The following is a 12,981-nucleotide window of genomic DNA, read 5'->3' on the forward strand; positions in this document are numbered from 1 at the left end:
CTATTTTACTTCATAATTTTTTTCCAGTTTGTAGACATTGTATTATTACCCTTTAAACTAAGTAAAATTAACGATAAAATATTTTTTATCATCTGCATCATAATTCAGGTCATAAAAGCTTAAGATTACTATAATTGGTTGTTGGTTGTTTTTTGTTTTACGGCATATCAACCCTTTTCGGGTTATTTAATGCCGAATCCAAAGATTTTGAAGAAAATTTTTTTACTAGAATATATTTGTTGTTTTCAAGTCGGTTTCTATTTAACCCATAGTTGGAACCCTAACAGGTACTACCACTCCGGGTTAGAGTGGACCTGGGAGCAATTGTAATTAAAGGGTGGCTCCACACTCCCCAAAGCCCGCAAGCTGGGGCCTCACCGCTGGATATAGTTTAAGGTCATATCCAGGACCCCCATTGAGGGACTTTTACTCTCTGCAGGGGAGCAGTCGGTGTATTCTAATGCCCCACCGACAGGGCCAAGATTACTATAAGCGATAGTCTGACAGTATATGTTATGAGTAACTCCTAGTATTACCCGACCTCTGCACGCTACTGCATGTATTGTACTAACACGTGTATTTAAAAGAATAAAAAGTCGCAAGCTTGTAGGCCAGACAACGCTTCGGCGAACACGTATAATGCGTCAGTGAATTTATGCTATGCAAGTTCTCATTGAATTAAAAAAAAGAAGAAAAAAAGAAAGTAGTTTCATTTGCTTGTCGAATCTGAAAAAGAAAGTTAAAACAGGAAAACGTGTGAATGTTGAACAGATAAGGTGGTTTTACCAGTGTGCAGACTATCTCGGCACAGACGTAAAGCGTTTCTCATATTGTTGGATGTATCTGCTTCAAGCAGTCGTTCATTAATTTCAATATCGTTTGTTGTGGAGGGGAAGAACGCAACTGAATGAGGAAGAAACATGGCCATGATGGGTGCCGATAACCTCATCAAACTTGAGAGTTTGGACATCCCTTCGATACTCGATGTAATCCGGGCACGCTACCAGAAAAAAGAAATTTACGTAAGTTGATGTCAGTTCTATTTATTTATTTTTTATTTCTTTCTAATAAAGTGATGTAGTTTGCATGGAGCATCCCGTATATATATATATATATATATATATATATATATATATATATATATATATATATATATATATATATATATATATATATATATATATATATATGATTTATAGGAAACTATGCCATTGTAAGAAAATATGCCAGTGTGGAGAAGAAAAACAAAAGTAAACTAAATTATTTTATATTTTAATTTGTGTTGTAAATCTTATTTGATCCAATCTTTTACACGGTGATATAATGTATGTAATCGTGTTTCATGATATATTTCGAGGTAAAAACTCTTTATTAAATTTTGTTTCAAATTCTCTTGAAACGTGTGTGATTTTTAGGTCTTATTTATTCAGAAGTATACTGTTTCGGAATTTTTAAGATAAGAATCTATAATTCATATTATTTGGATTATTCGAGCTACTATAATAATGTTATATAATTTGTATGAAGCGTCCCGTGTATCATGTATATAGAAGAGTTATTAAAGCCTATTACGATGTCAGAAAATATGCCAGTGTGGAGAAGAAAGACAAAAGCAAACTAAATTATTTTATTATTTCTTTCTTTTGTAAAACTTATTTGATTCAATCTTAACTTCTGATTTAATGCACTTAACCGTGTTCCATTATATATTTCGATATTTCGAGATAAACTATCTGCATTAAATATTAGACATTTCAAATTCCCTAAAACGTGGGTAATTTAAGGTCTTATTTATTTCATTAAGAAGTATATTGTTTGGAATTTTTAAGACAAGGATTTATAATTCATTTTATTTGGATTATTCAGATAACTAATCTAACCTTGTATTAGTTCGATTATCCGGACTACTCTTCTCATCTTCAGTGTTGTTTTTCACAATGTTTCGGCTGATATAACCTCCGGCCTTATTCAGGTGCATCTTGTCGAACTTTGGAATCTTTCTGTCAAACTCGGGAATCGGCACAAAGTTTCAAACGAAACTATTTTATACACGGGGATAGCATACTCTTGTTCTGTAAGCTATGACGGAGTAGAAGTGTTAAGTAATTTGTAGCTGTATTCTTAGTATCGCACTGAGGATTGAACCTTCAACCTCCAAAAGAGTGTCACTTAATCTGAATTTACTTAATATTTTATCTATTGCTCTGCGGATCCTTGCGGACTAGTTCGATAAGATACACTTGTAGAAGGTCGGTTACATCGGCCGAAACGTTTTAAGAATAATATCTAAGATGAGAACAGTAATCCAAATAATTCAGATTATCAATCCTCATCTCAAAAGTACAGATACATTCTTTAATCTTGTTTGTCATTTTCACCACGTTTCGGCCGATGTAAACTTCACCCTTTTTCAGGTGCATTTTTTTTTCGAACTTAGGAATCAATACGATATTCCAAACAACCCTTTATTTAATGTATTTGGGTAGATTGTCTTCGTTTCATCAGCCAAGTCTTAAGTAATTTTTATTTTATTCTTAATGGTTATTGAAGTGACGATCGAACCATCAACCTCCAAAAGACTGTCATTGATTATTTTTTTAACGACGTTATCCGTTGCAACTGATGTAAACATACAGATTCCAGAGTTCGACTAGATGCACTCCAAGAAAGTCGGAGGTTACATCGGTTGAAATCTTGTGAGAATAACATCTAAAATGCGAATAGTAGTCCGAAGAAGAAGAAGAAGAAGAAGAAGAAGAAGAACAACAACAACAATAATAATAATAATAATAATAATAATAATAATAATAATAGTAATAATAATAATAATAATAATAATAATAGTAATAATAATAATAATACTAATAATAATAATAATAATAATAGTAATACTACTACTACTACTACTACTACTACTACTACTAATAATAATAATAATAGTAATACTACTACTACTACTACTACTACTACTACTACTACTACTACTACTACTAATAATAATAATAATAATCTATATATTAATATCGTAGTATCTTTAACGTACGTACGTATGTACGTGTGTCACGGTTTCCACATTATAAATTATTCGATCAGGAGAATCTGTTTGTTTAAAAGAAGGATAGAAGGTCATGCCATACTACGAACATTAAATTAATATATGGAGACGTTAATTTAATGTTCGTAGTATGTTATCACTAGGTCTATGACAAGAGAATATTTTTATCATTGTTTTGACTCTTGAATATATATCCGACACAGTTAATCAATCGAGAACCACATTACTCTAAAAACACATAAGATATTAACTGATATATACTTGAAATATAGCCCTAGTTATCATCTTCGATCATCCTTTCTTTAATAAATCGAATATCGCGATCACCAAAGACGCAATGTAAACAAAAAATGTTAAGTGATGTTTTGGGTAATACGTAAAACTAAAATATATCTTCTTAGTCTTCTGGCTAGGATCCAAGGGTAGTATCTGTTCTGTCTAAAGATGGTATAATGATATCGTGGGGTTTCCGGGCGTCCATACAATGGAAATATATCACAAACTCCTATAAGAATATTGGAGATAAACCGTAACGGCCAGATATATTCTGACACTACATTAACCAGATTACTTAGATAAATACTTTTAGAGTTTTAACAAAAGGGCTACAATAATATTGTGGGGTCACCATTCACGCTAAACGCCCACAGAATGCCCGGCAGCAATATATTACATATTAAAGATGCCGATGTGGAATTTCCACAGGTCCCGCCAATAATAATAATAATAATAATAATAATAATAATAATAATAATAATAATAATAATAAATAAATAAATAAATAAATAAATAATTTTATTGTCCAAAACAATAACATTAACATCTTCAGAAAAATCTTTTGTTGTTTCAACATTTTTTTTTTTTTTTGATGACGATTCATAATTTGTATTATTTGGATCTTTTTAACAACTGTTTTCATCTTGGGTGTTATTTTCACGATGTTTTTACCGATGTAATCTTCGGCCTTCTTCGGGTGTGTATTGCCGAACCCGGAGATCTGTACTGAATTTCGAACGAAACTTATTTAATCCACGAATGTAGATTGTTCTCGTTCCGTCAGTTACGATTGGGTAGAAGTTTTCAATAAATAATTTTTATTTAATTCTTAGCTGGTATCGCCGATAGTGAGAATCGAACCTTCAACCTCCAGAATATTGTCACGTAGAACTGATTATTGCTGAAAGATTTTTTTATTATGTAATAGACGTCTTGGGATTTTTATCCTCAGCCCCCAAAATTAATAGATATTATATCATTCCTGTAATAACCTAGTCCCTGTTGATTGCGGTGTAATACTGTTTCTGTGCAGTTCTAGCAGGCCCACTATCTCAAACTTTTCTTTCTCTCTTTGAGAATGGGGTTAGTTTATTGCTAATCGTCTGAGGCGCCCTTTCCAGGGAATACCAACGGGTCTGTCCAGGCATGCTTTGCAGGTCAGAGTGCCCTTCCTCGGGGGCAGTGATTTCTCAATACCACTTTCCGACTCTGATGTCACAGTTTTTGCAGTGGGAGAAAACCAAATACCCGTCACGCGTATAGATTCGATGACGCAACTGAATAAGGCCAGAGGTTAAACGCTATAAAAATAACATTACCAGATGAAAATAGTAGGTCGAATAATCAAAGCATGTAAACAATTCGATTATCCAAAACAATGACATTAACATCTATATTCTGAATTATTTCAAATTAAATTTACGATTATACTGATCATGTACGACCAATTAAGGTACGACAAATGATTCTGCTGATTGTTCTAATTTTTTTTTGGAGGGTGGTGGGGGGTGTTCGATCCTTTCAAATCTTAACTATAAAATATAAAAAAAAATATTTTTATATATATTGTATGCAGCAAAACTGACAAATATTGATTTGAGCTTTCTTTAGTTTTCATTTTTGAAGAGTTCATTTCGAGACAAAGGGAGACAATCATAAAAAATTTCTCTGGAAATAGAGGTAATCTTTTATAAATAAACTGTTCTGTTACTAGTGACTGTTTTATATTATTAAAACCTCTTTATTAATCTTCAAGTTGTTTTGATTTATTTCGAGATTTTAATTTATTACGAAAATTGTTTAATAAAACAAAAACAAAAAATGTATTGTCGGGTTTATATAACTGTCTTTATGTATGTCTAGAGTATATAAAGTATACGCGTTTCATTAATCGATGCTCGTGTATCGTCTAGTGGCTAGGATTATAGGTACAGTTACTTTTCTTTGTATATGAGGTGTCTGTACGTGTATATCTGTAATGTGTATAAAGAAATAAAAAAAATCACACATTTTTCCGTTAGAGGCTGTTTCAAATTATTCATACATCTTAATTTATCTGAAAACACTCTTTACGAAAACTTTGTTTTTTAAAAAAAGAAGAAAAATAAAAAAATTGTTCGTTAAAAAAGAATTTATTTTAATAAATGTGCCAGTAATTAACGCTTTCTGTTGTGTTACTCTGTTGCTGTATTTGTTGTGATTTTCCGAAAATTTTTGCAAACGTTCCGTCCATTCGTGATTGTTCCCCTTTACTCCGATCTGAACTCTTCCAAAAATGAAAACAAAATAAATGCCATAGCTTCGTGAATATAGCATGAATGTGAATAAAATTTTGGGAAATAACTAACCTTAAAGCGGCCCTTTTATGGTACATTTTTCATTTTTTTTTGTGACGTATATTTAGAGAAATATTGATATTTTACTAATCTGCAATAAAGCGATTGACACAGTGTATATATATATATATATATATATATATATATATATATATATATATATGACAAAGTTACTGGATCGTAAATATGATTCGGTAAACGAAACATGTGTAACTAAAGAGATAAAACGGTATTAAAAAATAAAACACATATTTGCTCTGCAATAGTATTGAGCACTTTATCAGGTTTTTACTAATTACCATTTATATATATATATTACATAAATATATATTACATAAATATATCCTGGTCATGCCACCAAATTTATGAATATGTTTCATAGGGGGTGTTATATTAGGGAGACATATATCGGGCACATTTTAAAGAGAGACGGGGACAGTCATTTCTTAAGATAGAGAGGGGGACACATATATATTCCCAAAACTTGTTGCTATGCTTTCAAAGCGTTTTAAGCGTTGTCTTAAGGAGAATTACTTCTCAACACCCTGGTAAACCACATCAGTATGTCTTGTATTTAAGCATTCAGGTGATCGCTTATCTCTCTCTCAATACAGACCAATCAGTCTCCTGTGCGTCATGAGTTAGTTGCTGAAATCTGTGTTAAATGGAGAAGTAGTCAACCACCTCAGCAAAAATAACTTCCTTAGTGACATGCAATATGGTTTCTGTTCCACTAGATCTACAGCAGATGTGCTAACAGTTATATCTCATAGGATTAGAGAATCTCTCGATGGATGCTTGCTTTCTAGGGCAATTTATCTTGACATATCAAAGGCCTTTGGTAGAGTATGGCATGAAGGTCAACTCCACAAAATCTCCAGCTACGGTATAGCTGGAAATTTCTCTCTTATAGGTTTATAAGAGTAGTAGTTGATGGACAGAAATCAGAAGCTCACAGTATTAATGCAGGATTCAATCAGAGGTCCATCCTGGGCCCAACTCTCTTCTTGATCTACATCAATGATCTCCCAAATCACATCTGAAGATCATTCATAGACATTTATACTGATGACATCTATAGTAACATTTCAAAGGCCGTAAATGACCAAGTTCTCTCTGATTCTCTCTCTTCTGATCTTGAGCATGTAGTGCAACTGGGAAAAATATGGCTGGTAATTTTAATGTATCTAAAACCAAGCTTCTATCTTTACTCCATCAACGCTCTGATCACCGTCTGGGATCAATTGAAATGAATAGCTCGTTGTTTTGACAAACCTCTGGGTCTGACCTTTACTCCTGATCTGAGATGGAGCACATACATCAAATCTGTTGCCAAGGCTGCTGGAAAAATGGTGGGATCGTTCTACCGCTCTAGTAGATATCTCACTGCTGATGCAATTCTCTACCTGTATAAGAGCCAAGTACGTCCTAGGATGGAGTACTGTTGCCATATATGAGCAGGAGCTTCTATAAGCAGCTAATCCTGCCTTGACAGAATTCAAAATCGACGTCATAGCCTAGTGGAGGAAGCCCTTTTCTCTTCCTTGCAACCTATTTCACACAAAGAAATGTCGCGAGCCTGTCTCTGCTTTATCGTTATTTCCAAGGCAAGTGCTCGTCTGAGCTCCAATCTATGTCCCTCCCTGGGCTGACTTTCACGAAAAACACTCCTCTAACTGAAACTACTATCAATAATTTCCCTCCCTCTTTATATGTGCCCAAACCTAAACATAGATTCCATGAACAAAGCTTCTTTCTTAGAACTGCACGACTGTGGAACTCTGTTCCGTTTTCCTGCTTTCCAACTGATTGCAATATGGTTGTTTTCAAGTCCAATGTAAACAAGTTCTTGATGAGCTGTTCCCTAAAGTAATCCAATTTACCAATTTTCCACTGTTAACGATTACTACATTTTCTCATTGACTACTATACACTCATTAACCCTAATCCTCGAGTGGCTACCGGACCTTAACAAGAGGTGAGTCCTTTGTAATATATATATATATATATATATATATATATATATATATATATATATATATATATATATATATAAAGCAAAAAAAGAAAAAATGTGGTAGTAGGAAGGCAGGCTCGGACCCGTACCCCAAAGGAGGAAAAGATCGGGGTAAAACCTAACGTTTATGCTGTTACGACCACCGCCAAGCCGGAAGCGACATTTTAAAAAATTAAGGCTCGACAATCTAAAGGAGAGGATAACTTCAAAAAATATCGGCGAAAAAAGTGACCCCCCTGTAGAAAAGGGCCTAGTTGAAAGGGAAGATATTAATGTTTTTACCCAATTTTCGATATTTGTCGTATGAAAGGTCGAACTTCAAAACGATACTGATCTTGGTAAAATCCGACGCCTCTATTGAAAGTCTAAGGCAGACATGCAAACAGACATACATACATACATTTAAATATTGGTAACTAAATATTTTCGATTGAAAAAGCTTGCCCTATCTCTGAATACCCTTTATGCAAAATTTCAAATATTTAGACCAGAAATTGTCTGAGTAATTTGGAAGAGACTGCAGAGGTCAATTTTTTTAAAACTTTGACCCCTATTATGACCCCTTAAAATTTATTGTTTTGGGCTCAAATCAAGTTATTAAGTTAGATCCATGTCCAAGGAACCTATATCTAAAATTTACAGTGCGCGGACCCAAAATTGTCGGAGGAGTTTGGTAGAGTTCTCAAAGGTCAAATCGTTGAACTTTGACCTCTTAATCGCCAAATTTCTGGCCAAAAATCTCCCAAATCTGAGTACCCAGTATATCAAATTTCGACTCTGTAGACTAAACGGTGGTTTATTACGATTGTGGGGTCTGCGTTCGCGCCTAGCCCACAAAGTATGGAAATAAAAAAATTAAAAATTAAAAAAAAAACGTTTACAAGTGTTTTTGATATAGATGTACATAAGAATACTTTGATAAGTATGTTTTAACTTAAATAGGGATGGTATGATAAAATTGTGGAGTCTGCGTTCGCGCCTGGCCTCCATAGAATGCAAATAGGCACAAACATTAATAAAGACTTTTCATATCTATCTGCGTAAGTATACATTGATAATTATGTTTCAGTTTGAAGAAATATGGTATAATAAAATTATGGGGTGTTCGTTCGCACCTAACCTCCATAGAATAGAAATATGTCACAATGTTTAACAAGGTTTTTTAATATAGATCCACAGAATGTTGTGATAAATGTTTCAGTGTGAACAGGTATGGTATAATAAATTATGTGGTTTATCTATTTTATTTTTACTTTCATCGTATTTTGCTTTGGTTTTGATACCCCCAAATTCAAAGCTATCTCTTTACAATCCTTCCTTTTCATAACCTATCATACTTTCATAAATCAGAGTCCATTTTCTGTAGGCTGTTTTTGAACCCAGTCAACGACGGGTACTTTTGCTAGTATATATATATATATATATATATATATATATATATATATATATATATATATATGATTGATGTGTAGTTTGCTTGAAGCATTGTGTGGGATAGGTATGTAGTAAAGGTTTAGAAGGCTGTCACAATGCGACTATATTTCATTCCTCGCATTGTGACAGCCTTCTAAACCGTTACTATATATATATATATATATATATATATATATATATATATATATAAGATTTTTGTGAATGTGAGATAGTATATATAATTATTTTCACAATCAAAAATAGTTGGCTGAAACATGGTGACACAACAAACCCTGAAAGCCGCAAACCATGTACTAGACTCGATTTTCGCACTCACGTAGGCTTATTAGTAAAACATATCTAAACTCAGGAGCGAGAAACTCAAATCTCGGACTCTTGGTCTACGACTTTCATGGTTTGTGTAAGCTGTGGCGCTGTTTGCTTGTGGATATATATATATATATATATGTATATATAGATGTATATATATATATGTATATATATATACATATATATACATACATATATATACATACATGTATATATATATACATATATATATATATATACATATATATATATATATATATATATATATATATATATATATATATATATATATATATATATATAAAACTACTTGTTTTTACAACTAAACGGCAAATTTGCTTGAATAACTATATTTGTAATCGCCTATTGTGTTGGAAAATTGTTTAATAAATTAGTCCACACAAGAACTACTACAAATCATACAAAAAAACAAACAAACCAACAAACAAACAAAAAACGAAAACAAAAACAAAAACAAAAAACAAAAAACAAAAACGAACAATAAAATCATTGCTTCTCTTATTCACCAATGTACCTAAAAAAGGAAACAATTGATATATAATCATTAACTAGCAGGACCTGTGGAAATTCCACAGCGGCATGTTTCATAAGTAATATATTGCTGTTGGGCACTCTGTGTGCATGAATTAAGACACCATCAAATTATTCTAGTCCTTTTGTTAAAACTGTAAAAATATCTGTCTAAGGAAGTCTATATATTAATACAGTAGCGTGTAGAATAATAAAAAAGAGGTAAGTTATTTATTTTCCCCTATTTAATAATGTAAGCATGACAGTTAAAAAACAATGTAAAGTAGTGATTTCAAAAATAAACAAATAAATGAGTTGAGTGCCATCATCAATAATCGAAAACGAAACCGAAACTTATGAAGAATTCTTGGCAAAATTATTTATTACAAGAAATGGAAGGACACAACAATTATTATACGACAGCCACTCGAAAGAAAAAAGATGTAAGCGTGGCACACAGAGCAACACACGCGCTAACGTATTAATAATTAGATAATATATACAATAACCCGTTTCTTTTTCCACTTTACACAAATATAAATACTAAGCATTTATTATTAATTTGCATTTCTGAAGTAACTTTTGATGACTTCAAGAAGTTTAGATAGGTTCGGTTCTCGGATCGATTTTAGCGAATTATATATTGCAAATCTATAAGGTTGACAAAAAATTACTGTAGTCTTTAACTTTTAAATTCAGATGAACATATCTCGGGTCAAACAAAAATTTATTGATCGAAATAAGCACCACTAGAATCAACACACTTTTGCCAACACAAAACAAGTGTATTTATGCCCGTAACGAAAAAATCTTGCGTTTTGGTGGCGATGAAATTACTGAAGGTGTTTTTGATATCTCTTTGAGTTTTTGAAACATTTCTCACGCATGAAGTTGTCGAGATGCTTGAAAAAGTGGTAGTCAGTAGGCGTCACTTCTGGAGAGTATGACAGATGAGACAGTGTTTTATAGCCCAATTCGTTCAAATTCTACAGTGTCGGTTCAGCAACGTGCGGTCGGGCATTGTCATGGAGGAGAATTGGACCTTTTCTGTTGACTAATGCTGAGTGTTGTCGAAGTTTCTGATGCATTTCATTCATTTGTTGACAGTAATTGTCTGTCGTAATGATTTCGCCTACATTAAAAAACAAAAACAAAAACAAAAAAAGAACACACTGAGCTGAGCGTCGCTGGTTATCATAAAGAACTCATTTTTCATCGCAAGTCACAACTCGGTGGAGAAACGGGTGGTTCTTGTTGCGTAAAAGAAAGGAAGATGACACTTCATAGCGGCGTTTCTTTTGGTTGTCGTTCAATTCGTGAGGCGTCCATTTATCAAGATTTTTTTGTCTTTTTAATCTCTCTCAAGTGAATGGAAATAGTCGTATATGTTACGTCTAATTCAAAAACAAGTCCTCGAATAGTTGTGCGTGGATTGACTTCCACTAAGGCTCTTAATTGATTGTTGTCAACATCCGATGGCCGACCACTACGCTCATCATCTTGAAGACTCTCGTCGCCGTCACGAAATTTCTTAAACTATTATTGTGCTGTGCGTTCAATAGTGGTTCCTGGGTCAAACACTTTCTTGATATCGCGAGCTGCTTCAGCAGTTTTTCGGCCTAGCTTGAACTGAAATTAGAAAATTGTGCGAATTTGCTTTTTTCCATCTTGTATTAAACATTTTGAAAAAAGATAAAATTGTTTCAAATTTTTTGCTAATCGGACAAATTATAGCTAGTCTATATAATTTTTTTTGCTGTTTTTCCTCTGAAGAAAAGAGTCATTCTTTGAAACTCCATGGAATAAAGAATAATTATCTTTATTTTGTATCACTTGTTCGAATAATAAATATTGCAAATTCAATCGAAAGAGAAGTTGCAATGGTCTTTTTCTGCGCTACGAAACAGGTGCTGTCAAGAATTGAACATTTTAACATATTGAATGAAATAAACGGTAAGATGGACAATATTTTGGAACATGGAATAAAAACTTTTTGATATATATATATATATATATATATATATATATATATATATATATATATTATAATTTTACAGTTAGCAAAGCAACAACATATCACAACATGTACATCGTAGAATAAAATGCATATTGTGATATATGGTTGTCTTGGTTATTGTGGAATTATAATATATATGCTCAATTATTATTAAGTTGTTACAAAAATAATGGCCGATTTCAGAAACAAATATTTATTCTTAAAAAAGGAACAATAGAAATGGTAAAATTAATAAAAATACGAGTCTAGCACAGTTATGCATCTCTGCCATCGATCTACAAAATTATTTATTCCTCGTTGATAAAAAGTTATTGGCTGTGATGCAACAAAATTTTTGAAAGCTGATCCCACCTTTTCTTTGGATCGAAACATTTACCATTTAAAAATTAGCTTAAATGTTTAAAAAACAACAATCAGTAGGCGAAAGGTCTGGAGAATATGGAGGATGTGGTAAAGTCTCGTATCCCAAGTCTGAGTTTCTGCAGAATTAATTTTGCAACATGTGTCCGCACGTTATTGTGGAGCAGAATTGGACCATGTCGATTCACCATGCATTTCGGCAAGTTGATTGCAGTAGATTTCTGTTGTAATACTCTGATTGGTTCCGAAAAAGCTGTAGTGGATAACACCGATTGCAGACCACCAAACTGTCACCATAATCTTTTGCTTTTTGGTTTTTGAAAGTGTTTGGGACACTCAGCACGATCAAGCCATTGACTAGATCGTTTACGATTTTTTATTACATTTTCACCCCAAACAAGGCACATTGCCACTTTGATGTAAAGGGCTACTATTAGGGATACAGACTACAGGGGTACTAGGTGGGGAGTTGGGCGGCAAGATGGCGGTTCACGTTACACTTGAACTTCTGCATATCAGTACAGTTGGGGAAGCAGGAACCTGGCAGGGAGTTTCAAAGTCTAGCAGTTCTGGGGAAGAAACAACTGGAGTAGAAGGTTCTCTTACATCTAGGGATCTCTACTGTGAAGGGGTGGGATTTTGCTGC

At 33.1% G+C, this 12,981-nt stretch overlaps 1 protein-coding gene across 3 annotated transcripts in view; it reads left to right on the forward strand.

The window, feature by feature from the left end:
• The first annotated feature begins 593 nt into the window (after positions 1-593).
• Positions 594-12,981, forward strand: part of LOC145259769 (chitin synthase chs-2-like) — a 298,156-nt gene continuing 285,768 nt past the window's right edge. For all 3 annotated transcript variants that reach the window (XR_013864204.1, XM_080117512.1, XM_080117511.1), the window contains exon 1: positions 594-1,022. Coding sequence is in view for 2 of the 3 variants with exons in the window: in XM_080117512.1 (XP_079973638.1) it covers positions 921-1,022 (102 nt within the window). In the remaining variant the exon portion in view is untranslated. The remainder of the gene's footprint in view (positions 1,023-12,981) is intronic.

The sequence above is a fragment of the Euprymna scolopes genome, chromosome 35, assembly GCF_053919585.1.
Source record: "Euprymna scolopes isolate OS-2025 chromosome 35, ASM5391958v1, whole genome shotgun sequence".
Lineage (NCBI taxonomy): Eukaryota > Metazoa > Mollusca > Cephalopoda > Sepiida > Sepiolidae > Euprymna > Euprymna scolopes.